The sequence below is a fragment of the Macaca fascicularis genome, chromosome 9 (genome assembly GCF_037993035.2).
Source record: "Macaca fascicularis isolate 582-1 chromosome 9, T2T-MFA8v1.1".
NCBI classification, from domain to species: domain Eukaryota; kingdom Metazoa; phylum Chordata; class Mammalia; order Primates; family Cercopithecidae; genus Macaca; species Macaca fascicularis.
This window is the reverse complement of record NC_088383.1, coordinates 16,501,970-16,525,276: the sequence shown is the minus strand read 5'-3', so window position 1 is coordinate 16,525,276 and position 23,307 is coordinate 16,501,970. Positions and strand designations below refer to the sequence as shown.

Genomic DNA, 23,307 nt, shown 5'->3' with positions numbered 1-23,307 from the left:
ATTTTTCCAGAGTAGGAAAAATTCCCACCCTAAGGCACAGGAATTAAAGTTCCTAAAGGAAAAGCTCATGTCTCATTACTGTTGGGAAGATGTCCCTCAAATTCTCACCTATAATGACAATCTAGTTTTGATGGAGACTTTATATTACTTTCTAGGATCTGGAACGTGTGTGTGTGTGTGTGTGTGTGTGTATGTATCTGAACACCTTCAAGTACACATGCAAAACTCCAGCAGAATTTAGCTGCAGCTGACATTAGTCAGTTTTAATTAATTGTCTCATTTTCTTCATCTCTAGTGTTTTAATTTATTATTACTTATCCTCCCTATCTAATCAGGCATTTATGAAGTATCTGTTCTGTATCTGGCACTGTGCCTGGTAACATGCATGCCAAGGTTATTTCTTTCTTCATTTATTTCAACCCATACCATTCCGGGACTATTTGAGGATGTGCACACATAAAGATTCCTGCCCTGGAAGGGCTTACAGTCTTACTTTCTTTGCCATTTCCAGAGAATCAATTCTTAAAATTCGCCTTTTACTTATAAAATGTCTAATCTTATTAAATAAATATTTTACCTTATTTGGAGCCAAGAACAAAGTACACAATTCCTCATGAATCAGTTTTCATAAAATAGCTCTCCTATCTGGTGTCATGTCAACAGATATGAATTCAGGCCAGGGCCACCTGTGTTACACTTGTCTAAATATTGGGGTTTGTAATTACACAGGAAGAACAGAGCTCATGTTTCTTCAAATCAGTAGCTCTTTTTTTCTCTGATTTAGAAAAAAAAAATGCACTCATTTGCTAGAAGAGACAAATGTAACAGAAAGAATACATGTAAAAATAGTTGAAAAATTGAAATTCTGATATAATTTATCATTATAATTTTAATAACTGGTAAACTTAGAAATTTTGGCATCTGGCTTCAGAGATTTAAACCCTGACAAAAGAATGTTTTATTCCATGAGTCGTAGGTGGCCAAGGTGTACCCCTTCGCTTAACGTGTTCTTTAATTTCATGAATACAGAACTCTTTAGATGACATCTGTTTGACTTATTTGAACATCAGCATGCACGTGTTTTTAAATATGGAGCTCTGGAGTCAAATTCCAAGTCTAATAACTGAATCTGATTCTGTATCCATAAAACCTAAGACATCTGACAGTGGTTTTGACCTGGAGAACTTTCAGATCTTTTTTTTTTTTAACAAGTGTTATTGTGTCTTAGGTTGGGTTGTCCCAGAGCAGGCGTTAAGATAACGATGAGAAAACAAGCAGTGTATTTAAGAAATCCTGAGAAATACTGGTAAAGGTAGAGAAGAGAAACATGGAAAAGAAGAATACAACAAAGATCATCATCAAGCTAGTTGCCACTGTGGGCAATCAGGGCCTCATCTGGCTGGTGAAAGCAAAGTCAGAGAACAGACCTCAACTATCCCACTTGACTGAGAAGGAGGCTGGGCCACTCACTTTCCAATTCCTACCTGTAATTGACTAAAAGCCATTCCCAGGGACACTAAGCCCTCAGGGGGAGAATCACCTGCAGTCTGTCTCTGTTCACATGTACGTGTATTAGTCAGGGTTCTCTAGAGGGACAGAACTAGTAGGATTGCTGAACATATAAAGGGGAGTTTATTAAGGAGAATTGACTCACATGATCACAAGGGGAGGTCCCACAATAGGCCTTCTGCAAGCTGAGGAGCAAGGAAGCCAGTCCGAGTCCCAAAGCTGAAGAACTTGGTGTCTGATGTTGGAAGGCAGGAAGCATCCAGCACAGGAGAAAGATGGAGGCCGGAAGACTGAACCAGTCTAATCTTTCCTCGTTCCTCTGCCTGCTTTTATTCTGGCCGTGCTGGCAGCTGATTAGATGGTGCCCACCAGATTCAGGGTGGGTCTGCCTTTCCCAGTCCACTGACTCAAACATTAATCTCCTTTGGCAACACCCTCACAGACACACCCATGAACAATACTTTGCATCCTTCACTCCGATCAAGTTGACACTCAACATCACATGTGCAAAAGGTGGATGCCAAGGGAATACGGCTATAAATCATTTTTCTATACAAATTGCATTACACCAATTTAATTCCTGAATTAGTTTCCATATGGAGTGGTCAAATAGGACCTCCTTCCACCTTTGTTTTTTGTTTTTCTATTTTCATTCCCGTTCTGCTAGAATTAACCAATTATAGTTTCAACTGTTGTAAGTCTTCTTCTGTGGCCCTTATTTCTACCAAGTTCAGTTTTCTTTTTCTCTTTTTAAATTTACTTTAGATTCAGGGGATATGTGAGCATGTTTGTCACATGAGTATATTGCATAAAGGGGTTTAGGCTTCTAGCGTACTCATCGCTCAGATATTGAACATTGGACTCTGTGGGTAATTCTTCAACCTTTATCTCCCTTCCTCCTTTCCCACTTTTGGAGTCCCTAGTGGCTATCATTAGCATCTTTATGTCTATGTGTACTCATTGTTTTAGCTCCCACTTGTAAGTGAGAGCATGCAATATTTGATTTTCTGTTTCTGAGTTCACTTAGGATAATGGCATCTGGTTCCTTTCATGTTGCTGCAAACGGCATGATTTCATTCACTTTTATGGCTACATAGTAATCCATGGTGCTTATGTACGACATGTTCTTTATCCAATCCACTGTTGATGGACACTTGGGTTGGTTCCATGGAGGTCCAGTTTTCTTACATCTAAATTTTACTCTGCAGATTTAGCCATTGTTATTTTTATTTGTGTTTGATTGCTTCTACCAGGGACAGCCATTGTAAATGAGATTAAGAAAAGTCCGCCGGGCGCGGTGGCTCACGCTTGTAATCCCAGCACTTTGGGAGGCCGAGGCAGGTGGATCACAAGGTCAAGAGATGGAGACCATCCTGGCCAACGTGGTGAAACCCCGTCTCTACAAAAAATACAAAAAATTAGCCGGGCGAGGTGGCGGGGCCTGTAGTCCCAGCTACTCGGGAGGCTGAGGCAGGAGAATGATGTGAACCCGGGAGGCAGAGCTTGCAGTGAGCCGAGATCACGCCACTCACTCCAGCCTGGACGACAGAGCGAGACTCTGTCTCAGGAAAAAGAAAAAAAATAAATAGCCGGGCATGATGTTGTGTGCCTGTAGTACCTGCTACTCAGGAGGCTGAGGCAGCAGAATCACTTGAACCCTGGAAGCGGAGCTTGCAGTGAACCGAGATCGCACCACTGCACTCCAGACTAGGCGACAGACAGAGACTCCATCTCAAAAAAAAAAAAAAAAAAAAAAAAAAGCCAACAGTTTGACCTCTATGTTAGCCAATCACTGAAATAATTCTGAGCACTTCCCCTTAGCTAGTCCAGGATTGCTCAACCGCAGTCACCCAGGTCCACCACTTACCTACTTGTGTGAATGATGTTAGGAAATTTATAGTTTAGCCTTCATAAGTCTCAGTTGACTCATTTGCAAAATTGATTCTTGTTAGGAATCATTCAAAGGAAATCCTTTAAAAGGACTCCTGGCATACAGCGTTGTTCCATGTGCTATTTATTAGGATTGCTGTTGTTACTTTAGATCGTTATAATATGTTAGTTATTTTATATACTACTGATTGCTTTGCCAGAAGTATACTCACCACCCACACTATTTGTAAAGAGCAAATGTTTGTCAAAATGACAATCAGAATGTTCCACTTCTGGGTTAACAATCCTTCCTCATAGGGTATTTGCTGGTGAGAGTGATAACAGGAAATGTATAGTGAGCCTGGTACCTAGCAGACACTCACCACCTGACTTTCCTCTTTTCCTTCCCTGGGGGTATGTGCCTTGAACCTGGAGGATAGGAAAAGTGATGCGATAATGAGTTTCTAGAAATTGACCTTCCTAAGCACAGAGGGGTTTGAGATCTACGGATGGACGTTTTATCAAGTTGGTTATAGCGAAGCTCCAACATCCTTTCCAAAATGTCTTAAGAAAGGTGTGACATCTCTTCTAATTTTGTGGCTCTCGTACCATCAGCACGTAGGGGTATTCTATGTGCTACTTACGATTTTGAACTTAGTAAATTTTTTCTGTATGATTCATGCATGTGTTCTGTGTTTTTGTGTTTTTGTCTTTTTAAGATTTGATTGTGGGTGCATTTGGAACAGGAAAAGTCGCTGTTTACAGGTACGTTTTTGATAGTATTCAAATGTTTTTCTCATTGTTTCAAATACATTTTCTTGTTAGTTTTGCCTTAAAGAGCACATTCCAGTGATTTATTCTGGTGAATACTTAGATGCTCTTTTTAAAGTCTAGAGGTATTTTTTGCTCTCACTCTTTTTTTTCTTTGCATTTTTACTCTCATACTGCATGACCAAACTTCCAGATTTTACGAACATAATGTTAAATAAGATATGAAAATGAAGCAGATCATATAAAATGACCCACTTTTTAGATCTTACTGTATTTGATTTATTCTCTTTGCTTTGGAAATGCATTGAAATGTTCGCTTATAAATAAGCGGTGCAGGGTAGAAGAATGTTACTATTTATCCTGGCTTCTATAATCAAACTGCACACTAAGTTAGGGAATAGAACATTCCAGGAGTTGGTAGCCTCCAAAGGCAAGTATTGAAAACAGTTCAAATACAATAGCTATGGATTCCAAGCCTGGACATTCCATACACTCACTGACTTGTAATCTTGGGCAAGTTCTTATCACTTTCAGAGTTTCAGATTTCTGGTCTGTAAAAGAAGGATAAAAACAATATTTACAAGGTTACCTTTGTTCAAAGGATTCAGTGAGAATATGCATGTGGCGTACACAGAATAGTAACTGGGAGAGAGGTGGTGCTCAACTTTAGCTTCTTTAAAAAAAAAAAAAAGTTTTATTGCAGGACACAGTGCCTTATGCCTATTATCCCAGCATTTTGGGCAGCCTAGGTGGGCAGATCACTTGAGGTCAGGCGTTTGAGACCGGCCTAACCAACACAGCAAAACTCCATCTCTACTTAAAATACAAAAATTAGCCAGGCATGGTGGTGCACGCCTGTAATCCCAGCTACTCGAGAGGCTGAGGCACAAGAATCACTTGAACCCGGGAGGTGGAGGCTGTAGTGAGTAGAGATTGTGCCACTGCATTCCAACCTGGGAGACAGAGTGAGAGATTCCATCTCAAAAACAAACAAACAAACAAACAAACAAAGGTTTTATGAGAGTTCAAGACACTAGGTTAGAATATCAAGACAAAAGGGCGAGGGCATACCTGGGTGTACTAGGTGCATAGTGCTAACGTAGTCGGCTCCCAGAGAGATTCTAAGGTTAGGTTTTCTCAAATAGGTAAGTTTTCTCCTTCATCAGTCCCAAGACAAACTCAAAGAGGGTTGATTTGTACCAACCATGTCCCACTTAAGGTTCTAGAGAATCAGACAGTCGAAACCCTCGAGGTGTCTGAAGTATGGGGCTTGGGTTTGCGGTGGCCGCGGAGTATACCATTCAGAGCTGCTGCAGCAGAATGGGCATAGGGCTCAGCTGCTCTGCTTTCAATCTGCCACTTTCATGCCAAGGCTGTGTTTTCCATGAGCTGCTCCAAGACAATTAGCCAACACAACAAGAACACAAATGCAGACCTGTTCTTGCAAGACATGGAACTCCTCTCATGGGCAAATTTGGATCAAGGACTCTCCGTTGCCCAGGCCAGAACTTTCTTATCCAGTCCTCTGTCCTTCCCTTGATCCTTCCAGGGATGAGAACTCCCAGCCCCCTCCACTCTCTCCCCACTTTTCCTCATAGATGTTTGACCCCAGTACATCTCTTGCATATCTAGTTCCGTTTTATCATCTGCTTTTCCAAGGAGTGGAACTAACACAGTATTGAAAGCAAAATTATGTAACAAAATACAGAGAAGTGGCATGAAGGAACTTAGGAGAAATCCCGGCAGGCCCATTGCTTATTGTTTGAAGCAGTGCTGTAAACCCATTCTGCCCTGAGACACAGCCGTTCCTCTTGTTGGGGGGAAACTTACCCAACATGGCTTCATTTCTCCCTGTCATTAGGGGACTTTGGCTTCCAATGATCATATCTTGGAACGAAGCTTTAAAATCTGCTCCATTTCCTTCCCCCATGATTTATTAATACTTTTTTGTTTTGTTATTCTCATCTGGGTGGCTGCAATTGAATTACTTATGCTCTATCAGTCTCTCTCCTCAAATTTGGCTACCTATTAGAATTATCTGGAGAGTCTGTTTAAAATTCCAATGTCTGATCCTTACCCCATAAGTTCTGGTTCAGTTGGTGTGGCAGGGCCTGGGCATAGAATTTGTTTTAAAGCTCTTTAGGTGATTATATTGTGCAGTCAAGATGGAGAACCACTTCTCTGGCTGATGTACAGAATTATTCTGCAAACCCACCTTCATGTATTTAGCTAAATTTGCAAAGCTCAGCTTGAAAACTATCAATGGAAATTTAAAAATTATCAATGATAATTTGCAAACTTTAAGTACTCACAAAATTAAAATTACCAATGAAAAGTTGCAGACTTCAAGTACTCACAAACACGAATGGTTATAAGATGATGTATTTCATCAGATACGGATGTAGGTATGCTAGCAGATGGCAAGCGATATTTCACAGCAATATTTCCTTAATACTGGGGGCCCACTTCATCAAGAAATTAGGTTTGTGTATGCAACTTTGCCTGACAGACCCACAGCACTCTTTATTTGTGTTTGTGTGCTTCCAGATGTGTTTTGAGGTAATTAGCTGAGTGTGGTACTCACCTGTTCATTTAGTGAGCAAAATTCTTGGCACAAATGCTAAGAATGTTGGCAATGGCCTCTGAAGTATTCTGTCTACTACTGAGTTCAGTATGCAGTGAAGTGGGCTTCTCCCTGCCTATCACCTTTGTGGTTTATTCAAACAAACCCTGCATTTTCTCCCTGCAGAGCAAGACCGGTTGTGACTGTAGATGCCCAGCTTCTGCTGCACCCAATGATTGTCAATCTTGAAAATAAAACTTGCCAGATTCCAGACTCTGTGACATTTGCAGCCTGGTGAGTTAGTCCAGTGCTTCTCAAACTCCAATGTGAATTCACATCACCTGGGTATCTTGTGAAAAACACAGATTTGGATTCAGTAAGTCTGGGGTGGGGCCTAGATTTTGCATTTCTCGAAAAAAGCTTCAAGAGATGCTGCTGCTGCTGGTCTGTGGCCCAAGTTTGAGTAGCAAGGAGTTCGTCTTTCAAGAGAACCTATGATATGGTGCTGATCTTTGGCTATCGACTTACCATTCAAAGGCTACTTCTCTAATCTGCAGGCTCTAGGTGAGAGGAGAAGTGTAAAAACATTTGGGGAAATTCCCAGTGAAACAAATGTTGGAGATTGCTCTTAGATTCTTGGTGTGCTAAAATAAACACTAACCGAGGTAAAAATATAACAAAATACCTACACTCTTACATTTTGGGCGTATGCTTATAGATACTGCTTTTCAGGCTCATATAATGTCTTATTTATTTAGTTACTTTTTGAGATGGAGTCTCACTTTGTCACCCAGGCTGGAGGGCAGTGGCACAATCTCGCTCACTGCAACCTCCACCTCACAGGTTCAAGCTATTCTCATGTCTCAGCCTCCTGAGTAGCTGGGATTACAGGCACCCACCACCATGCCTGGCTAATTTTTGTATTTTTAGTAGAGACAGGGTTTCACTATGTTAGTCCGGCTGGTCTCGAACTCCTGACCTCAGGTGATCCGCCTGCCTCGGCCTTCCAAAGTCCTGGGATTACAGGCATAGGCCACCATGCCCAGCCGATGTCCCTTTTCTAACTAGTCAATTTACCGGGTTAATTTACTGGGTTTTCTATGCTGACAACAGATACCAGTTTTGTAACTTAGCATGCACAACTAGATAGAAGGAACACATTATACAAGTAAAGATTTTTGTGCCATAAACTGTATTTTTGTGTTCATCATTAAGAATAGTGATTGAATTATTCCTTTTGCCTGGATGATGGAGGCTTTGCTTGGACTTTCAGAAGCTGGCTGATACAGCTGTATCAGCCAGCTTCTGAAAGTGTTCCTTCTGAATTTTGTCAGCCATCTGATGGGAGTACAAGATGGAACTTGACTGTAACACAGCTCAAGAAAATACCACTTAGTTTCTCAATACGTAGGTCCTCCAGGGTTAGAAGTCACTACGTTGGTTAATACCTTCAGGGTATACCCTCTGAAAGATCAACAAATCCTTGAGGTGTTTAATATTTTGCCCTTATTTTTCAGGAGACGTGGTATAACTCAGACAGTATTTTTGGTTTCTGAGAATGTCAGAATTGCAGAACTAACCACTCTTGACCCAGAGAAGTTATTTCCAGCCAATTTTAACATGTTGTTGATGGCCTTTTGACAGGAGTTCATACTGGAGTCAAAGCTTTTAAGGGTGGAGGGTGGGGACTTAGAGGACCCTGAAGAATTCTTTGAAAAACATCCTATTGCTGGGAGCTGGGGAGTGTGGTGGGAGCACGTCCTCTTCTTTAACTGCTTCTGAAAAGAGCTGGAAAATGCCTTGGGCACATTTTAAAATGGTTTAAAGTCGTAAAATAGTATAATGAAAACCTGATCTGAGAAAATATGTTGGAGAGCCAGCATTTATCCTTACCCATGCATGATTAAATGCACAATGAACTGTGAGAGTTGCTACTTGTTCATGAGTATTAAAACTTCAGTATTTCCCCCAAGCAGGCTCATGTTCACACCTTCATAACAGAATGGACTTCTAAGCTGAATTCTTTGAATAAGCACATGTGGTACACTCTGATATAGAATGTTGTTGTTTTGAAATAGATACTTGCTTCTAAGGGGTTTTAGTTTAATGGATGTTTTTATGAGATTGAAGTTTTGGTGTTTTGTTTTGTTTTGTTTTTCACCAGATTAATAGTTCTGTTTGGTTTTATGGAAAGAATATTACTTTTTAACAAGAAAATGTCTGTCTAAATGTCTGTCTTTTCATGAGCCATTTTCTTACTGCATTTAATCGTATTATTAAGTTAAAGTGCAGTTTGTTATGTGGACAAATGTATATCCCTTTACAATTATATTTGTTTCTATTGCATACATTTTTCTGGAAGAGGTCTTATTTTCACATGCAAAATTTGTGAATGGTGCCTCAGAGTCTCAGAAGACAGAAAGTTAACAGCTGATTCAGTCTAGAATGTGTTTCTTTGATTCTCTTTTTTCTTTATTTTAGGAACTTAATTTAGTTTTTCCAAAATGATTGAAAGGTCTCTGTTGATTTTCTCTGCTGTTATTTGTGTCTGTATTTGATATAATCTTATATCACACATCTGAAAACTATCACATAAACTCTACTTGGCAAACAGTTCTTCACTTCCATCGATGTGGATTTCTGTGTCTTTCAAACAGCAGTGTAGTTTTATAAAGTGACTATCTTTAATTGGCATTTCTAAGTTAGAAAAAGGGGGGAAAAGCCAGCTCAATAAATATTAATATAATTGGCGACTAACCATTTATAAAAAGGAAAAACTAGCACAATATTTCATTTTAGAAATGTAAACGTGAGTAATTACCCACTTGTCCAACCTGATTTAAAAAACTTGTCGGATGTGAGTGACTATGTGAAACCTGCTATTTGCTATCACTGAAATAGGATTGAAAACTGAAGAGAATGTAAAATGAATTGCTTTGTACTTTTAAATCATGTTTCACCTTTATCTCATTTTCTCTTCATCATAGACTGCTATGAGCACAGTCACATCGCAGAACCATTATTCCAACCATGCTTGGGTTGGGACTAGCCTCAGAAGATCATGTAGTATATCGCCCTGCCTTCTGGCCATATCAAAAGCATTGTCCATAAACAGTTTAATTTAGAACTTATGTAATAAGGGACCTGGGTTGTTTTTATGGGTTTTTTTGTTCCAATCAGACCTATTTAGACTAATGGGCCATAGTGAAAATGCCCAATATTTCTAGTTTGAAATTTTAATTCTAATTTAATCAAAGTTTACAGCTTTCCCTAATGACCCAAGTATACTTTGTAATTAGCCGTAGACCTTCAAGTGATCCTAATTCTATACTCTATATGACCCATGATGTATGTGTGCTTACATATAATATAGTATATATGTTTTTCTAAATTCAGAATGAGCACATCAATGCACTACTGTAAAATCTTGAAATTTTCTTTATAGATCAGAACAGAGTGTTTGAAAAATTATGACTTGACAGACTCTTTTCCACTAAAGTGATCTATGAACTGGCAGGTTTAGGTTGGAGTACTATTATTGAGAATTCAGCACATTGTAGCAGTGATATTACACTTGTATGAAAAAAAATTTAAGTCATCCAGTTGCTGATGATATTCAGATAACAGAGAGAGCTGAGAAAGAAACAGAGATTTATACTGACATGTAACTCATAAATAAATAGTAACCCTTTAGCTGATAACATCATTTATCAACCATACACCATCTCATAAGAAAAAAAAAAGATATTCATTTGCATAACTTTATTCCTTTTTAAAAATTTGTTATTGCTTTTGAATTTGAATTGTTTGTATTAAACATGCTATATCTAAAATGATTTTAATGTATATGTTGATAATTTCATTATAAATAGGAATATATTTTATTGGCCTATGTCTACGCAGTTAATGATGAATAGAAAAAAAGATCATTGGCCGATTTGAACATACACCCAAATACTTCCAAAAAGATTGGACACAGGAAAATTCTAATTTTGAAAGCCAGGTTTACTACAAAATTGAAAGATGTGATTAATTCTTCGTCTTTCTTGAATAATTCTAATTGAAGCAGAAGCGAGTTGGAATCAGTGATTTCTCTGGGGAAGCGGAATAAACACTTATAATAGCATAGACATTTCAGGAAACTTTTGGCTTAATGGTATGTGGCAAATTATTTACCCTGAGGGGAGACGTTGACTGAGGTCATGGTAGATAGATGAATCCCAGATGTGACACTTTTTCATTATATTTGACACAGGAAACTGACACAGAATTAAAGTATGATTGGGGATTATTTACTCCCTTTGAATTCTGTAGAAATACCCAAATCATACTATGGTATTTTACTGGTAAAAAGTTTATGATCGTCATTAAACCCTACTTAAGTATTTTCTTATATTTTCACTTTCCTAGAAACGAGAAAAGGCCCCATCTCTAGTGATGGCTGTTAGGGCTTGGAATTTTTCAGGGAGAGGTGAGCACATTCATTCAGCAAAGGCAGCCAGGGAGTCAGCCATCTCTCATTCCATCTGTAGCCACAGACCAAAGCCAAGTGCAGATCAACCTACAAGCCAGTGCAGACATTGCCTTGAATGGTAGTCATCACGTGTTCAAGGCACAACTCCAAAGTGTCTCTCATGGACATCTGCCTTCTCTTGATTGTCTTTATTCCTGTATCATTGTGCCTACCTAGCTTGAGACAGCCATGCTAAGCTTGCTATTTCTCTTTCTCCCCTCCCTCTTCTCGTCTCTACCTCTAGTCTTACCCCAACTGTAGCAAGGTTCTGCCAAATTCCATCTCCCTCCAAGCAGAGTGGGTCTTTTAAGTTAAGCATACCACATGCTCCATGCTTCTGAAGATTAAATCTGTATTTTTTAGCATGACTTTCAAAGCCCTGTTCCTCAGCAATCCACCAAGCCGGCCTTGTCTCCTACAACTTTGCCATCTTGCTCAGTGCCCCGACTACACTGAATTTCTTCAATTTTCTCAAATGGGTCCAGATTCTTACTCACCTCCAGATTTTACCTCTAGCTATCTTCTTGCTGTGCTGCCTAATTCTTCTCTCACTGGCACATGGAAGATACTCACTTGTATTCATTGAATAAAAGCAACAAGGAATTGATTAATTGAGCAATTGATTAAATCAGTTAACCTCCTGTACTATTTTCCAGTATTACCTTCCATGTAATGATAATGTCACTTGTCTTAACTGTATTAGTGTTGAGACCAACTGGTAGAAGGGGTGAGTGTGTGTGCGCGCGCGCGTGTGTGTGTGTGTGTGTGTATAATTAGAAATATATAGAGAAAATGATATTCATTATCTGGGATGAGGTAAAGGAGGGCTTCTACTTTAGATTCAAAACTTTATTAACCAATAAATTACTGACTATTATTTTCTATAGCTTTTCTTTAAGAGTATGTGCATCTGTCGCAGGCCAGAGCATTTCAAACACAATAGGTAAGCACGTTTTCATTTTTACATTCTTATACTATACTAAGAAAGTTGAACAGTAACCATTTCTCTGCACAGACCATATAAAATGAAAGAACCCTTGAGGAATACCAAGATGTCTATTGCATATATGGAACCTTCTACATAAATATTACTTCAGTACTTGGTAATACTATTATTTATAAGAACATGTAATTATAGGGAGAATGACAACTTTTATAAAACCATTATAAAACATTTTTAGCTTGGAGAGTATGTTATAAAATTTTTCCAGTTCATCTATCATGCTTGATCTCAACTATGAAAAATAAATGTTTCCTGAATAAGCAACTTGAAATGGAAATTCATCTCTCTGATAGAGCACTGTGTTCACTGAATACTTTTTCTCTACTTTACTTCTGTTCTTTAGTCTTGATGGCAGAGGTGCAATTAGATTCCCTGAAACAGAAAGGAGCCATTAAACGGACACTCTTCCTTGATAACCATCAGGCTCATCGTGTCTTCCCTCTTGTGATAAAAGGGCAGAAATCCCACCAGTGCCGGGATTTCATCGTTTACCTTCGAGTAAGTATGCCAGAAAGACTCCTCTGGCCACTCACTTTCATATCCGAATTCCAACCATTTTTCTCCATTTAACCATCATATTTGTCTGCATAGACCCCCATCCGTCTGTTTTCATTTTCATAGCAGGAAACTTTATTTTAGGGTCAAATACTCTCCTCTTGACCCTGACTTCAACTAACCTGATGATGTGTTGCTATTAATTTCTAAGGCTTCTTTTCATTTTGAACAAAATCTTTATAATGGCATTCAGTTCACATGGTTTTCATTTCTACCCACCTCCTCCCCAAAAAACATAAAAGTGCAACGTAATTTATGTGAATTTTTCTCCTATGTGAGTATGTCTTGTTAGATTTTTATCAATGCACATTTCAGAGCCAACTCAGGAAAACATTTAGACATTCAAAGCTTTTATTAGAAGTAATTTATAATTATCTTCTTTAAAGTAATGTATTTTTACAGTGACTTCAAAACCTACCGAAATTTAAAAAGTAAAATTATTTATAACACAATTACCTATCTTCACCTTGCCAGTTGTGAGGTTGTGATAACTGTCTCAATTTCTCTTTTCCATTAGGGGGTTTAGTTAGCAAGGACCATCCTAGGGAAGATCACAGATTACAATCACACTCAAGAATGAAAAGTTGGATACCTGACCCTTGATTGGCATACAATTGAAGGGTGACATATCCACCGTGTGTTTAGTGCTTGCTGTTTGGCACTTACCCCTCCCTACTAAAGGAATTCTGTTTCTTTTTCCAAGAGAACTTCAAATGTCCTGAAGGTGTTCTGCAGTTCATACAGGCAAGGGCTTAAAAAGATGATGAGAGGAAGAGAATCAAGATGTTTTCTTCTTCTGAGCCCCAAGAGAGAACTCATAAATTCTGGCAACCTCACGAAAACAAAAGTCCAAATTCATGGTGGTTTTTGTGACATTTATGGTATACAAGTGTAATCTTTTACTTTGCAACTTGACCAATTCTGCATGAGTTGTTGAAGGTCTGGAGAACCCAAAGATTGGCTCCAGAAGCATGTTTCAATGAAACTGCAGCTCTAAATGATTTCATCACTGCACGTATATTAGGTATGCTGGCAACTATATACCACATAAATCAGCCTCCATCTAAGCCTGCTGCAAAGATAATTATTTCATCATTCACTTTCATTGAGTAAATTCCAGTGTTGCCTGACTTTTGCAGACTGACACCTTGCAGCTATTTCATGGAGCCTCTGTTGAGTTTGTGATTATTTTTCCTAGGATGAAACTGAATTCCGAGATAAATTATCTCCAATCAACATTAGTTTGAATTACAGTTTGGACGAATCCACCTTTAAGGAAGGCCTGGAAGTGAAACCAATATTGAACTACTACAGGGAAAATGTTGTTAGTGAACAGGTAAGTCCTTGCGGTCTTTGACGGTATTTTCTCAAGCAGGCTCTCTCGGGTGTCGTCCTTATGGCTTTAAGACTAAAGCCAGCTCCTTTCATTTTTATTTCTGCATGCAGCCACGGAACATTTGGGAGTTTTCCTACCATGTTTCCTGAAACACTGCATGATTGTGTTTTTCGGAAGCCTTTCCTCTTGTGCAACCAAGATTTAATTTGTTCAAAATGTGGCTGTAATGGAAGCAATACAGCCTGTAATCCTCAAGCCATTGCCAGAGTTGCATTCTTTACAGATATTTCGGAGTGCATTGGAATTGGGCTATTATGTAAAGTGGCCTATATTGGGAGATCGCCATGAAATGTAGGCTATTGGCTTGGGTAGAGTCATGCATAGTGAGATGAAAGCTCTGGTTCCGTTTGTGGCACCATTCAGAATTTTCAAGAAAAAGGGTGTGATTCAGATTTTCCTGGATTGTTCCTGATGTGTGTTTATACAACACAGGCTCACATTCTGGTGGACTGTGGAGAAGACAATCTGTGTGTTCCTGACTTGAAGCTGTCAGCTAGACCGTAAGTTTAAATAACTAAATGTGTGCATTCTATGTAATGGAATTACAGGTATTTATTTAAAGGTTCTCTGGAGAAAGTATACACTTCCAATGACCACCAAAAGTATGCTGCATGAAATTCTTGAGCTTGGCTACACTTCGGGTTAGCCTGTGGTTTGGGTCAGTTATTTGGCATCGGTGTCAAATGACACACCCTAAGATTTTGCCTGGGCCATTTCATCTTTCAGCAAAACTGGAAAAAAAAAAAGTTTTTGTTGAAAGTAAACTTATTGATGGGGTGGCTCGAGTTATATTTACTTGCCTCAGTCAAGTAGACAAAGGATTCAGACAGGCAAGTTCCATCTACACCTTCAACCAAACTTTTTTTTCAGCACCCCATGACTCAAAGGCATCCTTAAAACTGTCAGAACAAAATTAATGTTGACTTACTGAACAAATACTTAAATAGCACTCTATGGAGTAAAGCAGAAGGTGTCACAAAATTGAAAAGAATCAAAGGGCTTCACAGTTGCCAGTAATGGACGCCCCCATTCCAGCACTGGAAATTGCACTGTATTCTGTTACGGGAAGACATGGACTAGGATGTAAAACATCCTATGGTCAAGAAACAGATTTGTTCTCCTTTTCCTCCCAGGAACTATCTCCCTGCCAGTGTTTGGAATGTACTTGGTAACTTCTCAGAGGGATTTCCCCCAGATTTCATAATTTACCAACTTCACAGGCAATCGCTTTGAGTAAGGTTAAAAAGTGCAATAGGTATTTCCAAATATTGGTTTGATTTGCAGTTCTAAGTGAACTACGTCTCTTCAAAATACCTTGAAATCCTCTATCAGTGATTTAAGATCTTATCGTATCTGCCTACTTCTTCCGTCTCATTATTTCCTTTGCATTAATCTCTCCCTCTTACTTTCTAAACCACTTCTCTTCCTTTTATTTCATTGTCCATTTTCTTCCTAATGTATGTTTTCAGTGAAGTGCTGAAGCTGCTTCATTTTGGCTTGTAAGTGAAATGTTAAATTTGCAGGAATTTTGTTGGTAGATTGTTAAATATGTTGGTAACTTGAAATTGACCATGGTGCATGGATTTACACCATTGGAATCTGAAAATGTTATAAATCAATACTTTTTTTTTTTTGAGAACTGGTTGTTAAACATTTACCAACACACTACTAGATGTTTTCCTGCCCTTTTTACCCAGAGATGATTATCTTGCCTCTTCCTACCATCTCTTCATGATGGTCCATCTTCTTTTTTTGCATTTGCCATTTTTCTTTTCCTCCTTAATAAATCCTTAAATAAAATATTCATGAAGCCAAGAAGTAGAGTACCTAATACTTCTTTCTAAACTGCATTTTTAGAGATAAGCATCAGGTAATCATTGGAGATGAAAATCACCTTATGCTCATAATAAATGCAAGAAATGAAGGGGAAGGAGCATATGAAGCTGAACTCTTTGTAATGATACCAGAAGAGGCAGATTATGTTGGGATCGAACGCAACAACAAGGTAATGCCTGCAAATTATTTGAAGTCAAGAGCTAAGTATATTTTTGAAGTCAAGTAAACGTTAAGAAGGGCCATCTTAGCTGAGAGTTTCTTCCTCAATAAAAGACAGTAAAATGATACCTTCTTTTGTTAAATCACCACAGCAATGAGCCATGGAGGTGGGGGGAGGCTTACACAGTGTTAATATCTTCTTTGCCGTAGTGCAAAGATAAATTGGCCAAAGATTGAAAGCTAAGGCAAAAAAGAGAACAAGACTGACTGAACGAAGAAGCTTACCAATGCGATCAAAAAGCTAAACTCCCAAGCTAATTCCCTGTCTTCACTGGCTTTTCTAGCCTTGCGTTGAGTTCTTTCAGTTTCAAACACATGTCAGGAAGCCTGGTTTTCCTTATTGGTTAGGGAGAAAGGTCCAACCAATCCCTGCTCAGCACTGATAACAGCTTGGACCGGCACCGGAAGGGGAACAAGGTCCTTCCCCTTTCTTCTTGGTCCACCTTGTCAGAATTATGACCAGGAACAGCCTGGTCTTCCTCATTTGCCATTCCTCAATGCCACTATTTGTTTAAATGACAACAATGGTATTTATAGTCTTCCCTTTCCTTATCAGAACATGAATCTTCCCATTCAAAGCATCCTCCAGTTCTGCAGTGTCCTTAATCACTTGGTCTAGAAAACCATTATAAATACATTGTAGAATAACAGAGAAAGCCCCTCAGTGTCGGAAATATACAAACTCACAATTAAGGGTAAATCCCAAGTGTCACGTTTCCTTCACAGGATGAGGTGTAGCGTAGGTGCTCCTTAAATACTTGCTGATAGTGTTGTTCATTTAGCTTAAATGTATTAAATGTCTACTAGTTTCCAAATACCACACCCCCTGAGGACCTCATCCATTTTAATGATTGAATAATTTGTAATGAAAACTAATTCTTCTAGAGAGATGTTAACAAACTGTTGTTGTGATGTTGGTATTTTAAAGACATTTAAAAACTTAGGGAATATAAAATTCTCTATTCACATTTCTAGTCTCATGATTTCTTTTTGTTTTAGTTGAATCCTTCTTAGTAAAAAACAAAAAAATTTAAAAATCCAGATGAGTAATGATAGAGCGTCTTTAACACTGGTTTAAAATCCTTATGAGTTTCTGTTGAAGAAATATATAGGAAAAAAGAAGCTCCAAAGTCATCAAATGTTATACATTAAATATGTCCTGCTGTTTTGTGTATGTTAGTCATATCTTAATAAAGTAGTTTTCTAAAAAATAGTCCTAAATTATTCTTAACTCTTCCATGTTAACAGTAAGGTTGGATAGATAGGAAAAAAATTCCATTTCTTTTCAAGAGTATTTGAAACTCTCCACTCAGCTTTCATTTCCCTGCTATTTCAAACATGAAAATCAATATAAACCCTAATTTCTCCAGTAAGTAGTTTTTATAATCATCCCATTTTCTTCTTTCTTGAATTAGTTGTGTTTTTTTGTTTGTTTTTTCTTTTGTGTGATTTATTTATTTATTTGAGACAGGGTCTTGCTCTATTGCCCAGAATGGAGTGGAGCAGTGTGATCATAGCTCACTACAACCTCCAACTCCTGGGCTCAAGCAAAACCCTCATCTCAGCCTCCTGAGTAGCTAGGACTACAGGTGTGCACCACCACGCCTGGCCAACTTTTGTATTTTCTGTAGAGAGGAAGTTTTGCCATGTGGCCCAGGTTGGTCTTGAACACATGGGGTCAAACGATCCACCCACCTTGGCCTTCCAAAGTGCTGATATTATAGGCACGAGCCACCCTTGCCTGGCCAATTATGTGATTTTTTTTTTAAATCTTCTTCATTTCTCTATTAAAGTCACTTTAAGATAAAAATAAATAAGTAAGAATAAGTGGAGTAATTATACACACAACTTATAAAAATGGTGTTTAATAACCACTTTGATTTGAAGATGTCATTTCATAATAAAATCTCTATAAGCAAAAACAGAAAAATGTCGCCTACAGATACGTACATGCAGATAATGCATTAAACAAACAAAAACGAAGTTTGAGTGTGTTTTGTTTTTAATATTCTGGAGCTCCACTCATATTTTTATTTCAGTTCCCTTCTTGTCACTCCACCCCCGACTTTGCTCAACAAAGGACCTATTCTAAAGTGTTCTTTTAGCAAAACATCCAGTTTACTGTTGGTTTTGTTGCATAGAAAACACGGGAGAGCACTTAGGATTCTATCTTTGGCTGTAAACATTACAAGGGACATTATCTGTAATCTCGAATGATCCCTTCACTACTTTTTTCTCCATCAATTTCCCTTTGGCAGAGACTTCCCTCAGTCTTTGAATTTTACGTGACTAAGCCACATTCTAATTTCTTCCTTGTTTTGACACAGTTTGAGGTTTGTATACCTTTTGATTTCAGCTCAGTTCAACATATTTTAACCATTTTTTCCTCAAGGGGAAAAATATTAGGCATTATCTGATTGTAAGGTTAGCTATTCTTTTGTTGAAAACATTTGTCTTTTATTATCTCTTGCTCCAGAAACCTTAGTTGAGCCAGCCTTTATATTTCCTTTTGGTGATTTTTCTCCTTAATTTTTCTGTGAAAAAGGTTTATGTGTTTTATATTCATCATCATGATCATCATTATGATTGTAGTAAGATACACATAAGATATAATTTATCGTTGTAGCCATTTTCAAGTGTACAGTTCAGTGACATTATATTTACATGGTAGTGCCAACATCACCACTGTCCACCTCCAGACCTTTTTCATCATCCCAAACTGAACCTCTGCAACCCTTAAAAATAATTTCCCATTGTTCCTTTCCCCAGGCCCTGGTAAGCACCATTCTACTTTCTGTCTCTGTGAATTTGGTGATTCTAGGGACCTGTTATCATCTCTTCTTCAATCTCTCACAGCTGCCTCACCTTCAGCATGTCTGTATCTAGACTTTTGGTCTTCCCACTCACACCCTTCTTCCTTTTTTTTTTTTTTTTTATTGGAGTCTTGCTCTGTTGCCCAGGCTGGAGTGCAGTGGCATGATCTTGGCTCACTACAACCTCTGCCTCCCTGGTTCAAGTGATTCTCCTTCCTCAGCCTCCCAGCTAGCTGGGATTACAGGCGCCCACCACCATACCTGACTAATTTTAATATTTTTAGTAGAGATCTGTTTCACCATGTTGGCTAGGCTGATCTTGATCTCCTAACCTCAAGTGATCCCCCAGCCTTGGCCTCCCAAAGTGCTGAGATTACAGGTGTGAGCCACCACATCCAGCTTCCCTTTCATTTTCTATGTACGAGAATGACACCAGCATCTCCTGGCTTCTAACGCCGAAAGTGATGCCAGCCTGGATGAGGGTGATGACAGTAGCAGTTGGATGGAGAGAAGGATGTGAACTAAAGAGATTCTGAACTGAGTCCATCCAACAGCCACCGTCACCACCTTCATCCAGGCTGGCATGATCTTTTGCCCAGATTATTGCAACAGTCTTCCTAGTTCATCTTGCCAACTTGTTACCGCTAACATAGAAAAAAAAATCCATCTTTCTAAATCGCAAATCTGAGCATGGCACTCTCTTCAAATCCTCACTAGCTCCCCATTGCTTTGAGGATAAGATCCAAATCCTTCAGATGACGCATGAGGCCCTTGATCATATCACTCCCACTTGCCTCCTCAGCCTCATCACTAAATGCTGATGCTTCCAGCCAGCTTGAATTTCTTTTCCATACCTGTAATGACACGGAGAGCTTGTTCCAGCCATTTCTCCTTCCAACACACTAACTCTGCTCCCTCATCCTCTTTGTCTATCTTACTTATTTTTACTTCTTTTCACTCATCCTTCAAATAATAATTGAGACTTAATAAAAATTGAGGCTTAATAATAATTGAGACAATAATAATTGAGGTGGCTAACATTTATTGAACAACTGCTATGAGCTGAGTAATCCTCTGAGTTCTTGAATGTATTTCATTCTTATAACAGCCTTATAGAGAAGCTACTGTCACTATCCCTGTTTTACAGATAAGAATAAATTAAGTAACATGCCCAAGGTTATACAGCTATTATGTAGTAGAAGCAAGTTCAAACGTCAAACGTTAAGTCCAGGCCCCTGTTTGTTCTGTTTTTTGTTTTTGTTTTGTTTTGTTTTTTTGAGATGGTGCCTTACTCTGTCATCCAGGCTGGAGTGCAGTGGCGTGATCTCAGCTCACTGCAACCTCTGCCTCCTGGGTTCAAGTGATTCTCCTGCCTCAGCCTCCCTAGTAGCTGGGATTACAGGTGCCGGCCACCACGCCTGGCTAATTTTTGTATTTTTAGTAGAGATGGAGTTTCACCATGTTGGCCAGGCTGCTCTCAAACTGCTGACCTCAGGTGATCCACCTGCCTCGGCCTCCCAAAGTGCTGGGATTACGGATGTCAGCCACCACGCCCGGCTGGAACCCTGTTCTTAACCACTGATATGCACTGCCCCCATCAGCTTAGATGCCACTTCCTCCAGGATGCCTTCTCTGATTGCTTGGATCTATGTGCAGGTCCTCCTTTGTCACTATTTATTTATCCTATCATAAAATTTACCCAACTCTACTGCAACTGTGTGTTTCCATTGCTGTTACAATTGCTTAGAATTACTTGTTCCAGTTGTTAAAATAACTAAGAATTCAATGAGGACAAGGGGTGTTATTTGTCAGGCCTGGTCAATAGTGGGTACACGGTTAATGTTTTCAGTGAAAGAAGAACACTCTAAGAGCTATAAATGGATTTGAACAAGAATGTCCCTGGAACTGCAGAGGAAAATCATCTAGAAATGTTCAGAAAAAGTTCATTGCTCCTCTTATTAAAGAGAGGAAATAACGCTTAAAAAAGGAAAAAGGGTGGAGGGGATGTGAAAGGGAGAAAAAAATTCTTTGATTGATGTCAAAGAACTGTTTCCAGAAAGCTGGGAGAAAACTGTACATATAACTTTTAACCTTTAGGTGAGATTAAAAAAATATATTTACTATAGAAACTAAATCCTTGAATTACATTCAAGGGACATTTGAGCAGTTATGAAAGATTTTTCTGGGTTTTGCTTTTTCTGTTTTCATGACTGAGTTAATAATCCCCACACAAAGCCTCTCTGTGTGATTAGGGGTTAGATATGGATCCTTAAGAAGCTGAATACATAGTAAACCTATCTTTGAGAAGAAAGAATGTTACCACTTTTAACATAACTGTCTTTCAGGATATTTGAAGAGAGGATGTATTAAATTGTGCCTCCAAATATTAGTGATCCATTCCTTTCTCAATAACTAGGACAGATGTTTCCATGTGTCTATCTGGGGGATTCTGGGAGCAGGGTTGTACACTTAGTTGCATATTTGTCTGTTTCATTGTAGCCTTCTCTTTTACAAGAAGGTGTCAGTTGTCTCTACTCTGTTGTTCCTGAACTGTCACTTACTTTGTGTCCAAGTCTGCTCTAGGCATTAGGACTAGAACAGACACAAAAACCTCTGCCTTCTTGAAGCTTATATTCTCAAAAGTGTGTGGTTTACTTACAGAATTCTTTAGCTAGATGTCTGGGGAATGTTTCATGTTTTTTGCTTGAGTTTTGGGTTTGGGTTTTTGTTAATAAAATAGAAGGGAATGGAGGATCGTTTCTGAAACTTTATTTTCTTATATAAAATTTCAATAGATAACAGAAAAAGGATAAAAAAATAGAATTTCAATAGAGCTGACAGATGGATAAATGGTCATTATATTGGGAACCCTCTTCCGAACCTATCACAGGGACAGAAATTCCCCCAAAATTTGCTCCTTTATGAAAGTCCTCATATTGCAAGCTTATGTTTGGGAACAAGGGTGACAGATAATATAATGATGGCATATAATAAGTTAGAATGAAACAATGGAGAAGTGTAAGTAGCTATGGCTACATGCAGAGTGGGACCAAAGGGTTTGAGGTATGGAAAAAGAATAGGGTAGAGAGTGAGGGGTGGGTTTCTAAGCAGCTGGGAATAGCATGCGGACATGAAGAGGAGCTGGAAATCAAGGGCAATCGTTCCAGAACAAATCTGTATTTCCCCTCTCATCTGCTCAACCTTGAGAATTTGACCAGTATATAGCTCCCAGAACCTCTTCCAACTTCAGTTTGTATGAACTCTACTTGGAACAGGATATAGGGGTAGGAAAGGAAATAGGAAGTACTGCTAAACATGAAGACATTCTCTTTACATCTGAAATAATGAAGAACAGAAGAAAGTCAATTGCATGATCTCAAAATGGGACCATGGTGTATAGAAATTGGTGTTCAAGGCAATTCTCTGGCAAATGATCATTGAATCTCATGATAATCTATACATATTATGATCATTTTGTTTTTGTAAAGCTTAATAGAATAAATTTATTTACTCATGTTTAATAATTTGTGATTTTCATGCTCTGAGTTTCACATTAACATTAGTGAAGATACTGTCTATAAATACTATATTACGCATTGTCTTCCTTAATGAAACACAATAAATATGCTTACCCACCCAATACATTTATTTCTAAAATTTAACTTTTACTTTTCTCTCACTACTTTCTCTTCTCAGTTAAGGGTCATCAATTACTTTTTTCGCACTGTCACCCTCCTGGGTGTTTGAGATCCAGGGGAGCTCCCAGGCCCCCAGCATGGCTTTTGTGTCAAGATGTCATTTATGCTGCCCCCTAAATCCCCTGTTCTTTCCCATTGTAGGGATTTCGACCACTGAGCTGTGAGTACAAGATGGAAAATGTAACCAGGATGGTGGTGTGTGACCTTGGGAACCCTATGGTGTCGGGAACAAATGTAAGAGAGAACCAGAAATACTGACCGATTTCCTTCTAACTGGACTTTACAGGGAACAGATGGAAAGCTCTCCGGTTACCACTCAGCAACTCAGCACCTAGCAGCAACGACAAATTAGGCAGGAAATTGCCAGAGTAGTGGGATTTCACATTACAGCCTACACAGAGTGAATCGTCTCAGGCCACAAACACAGAAAGATGCAGGCTCTTCTATGCTTTCTCTTTAGATATAACTCTTGCGTGTCGTTTAGTTGCAACAAATCTATGCAGACTTTGTTTTTACTACAGATATTTTTTTAAATACTTTTTATTTGAATTTCAAAAGAAAT

The 23,307-nt window shown here is 38.7% G+C and overlaps 1 protein-coding gene across 3 annotated transcripts in view; it reads left to right on the top strand.

The window, feature by feature from the left end:
• ITGA8 (integrin subunit alpha 8) overlaps window positions 1–23,307 on the top strand; it is a 196,557-nt gene that overhangs the window by 92,893 nt on the left and 80,357 nt on the right. For all 3 annotated transcript variants that reach the window (XM_005564711.4, XM_065520345.2, XM_065520346.2), the window contains exons 14-21: window positions 4,098–4,143; window positions 6,899–7,006; window positions 12,113–12,168; window positions 12,572–12,726; window positions 13,982–14,119; window positions 14,612–14,679; window positions 16,037–16,184; window positions 22,887–22,979. In XM_005564711.4, the coding sequence (XP_005564768.3) occupies window positions 4,098–4,143; window positions 6,899–7,006; window positions 12,113–12,168; window positions 12,572–12,726; window positions 13,982–14,119; window positions 14,612–14,679; window positions 16,037–16,184; window positions 22,887–22,979 (812 nt within the window). The remainder of the gene's footprint in view (window positions 1–4,097; window positions 4,144–6,898; window positions 7,007–12,112; window positions 12,169–12,571; window positions 12,727–13,981; window positions 14,120–14,611; window positions 14,680–16,036; window positions 16,185–22,886; window positions 22,980–23,307) is intronic.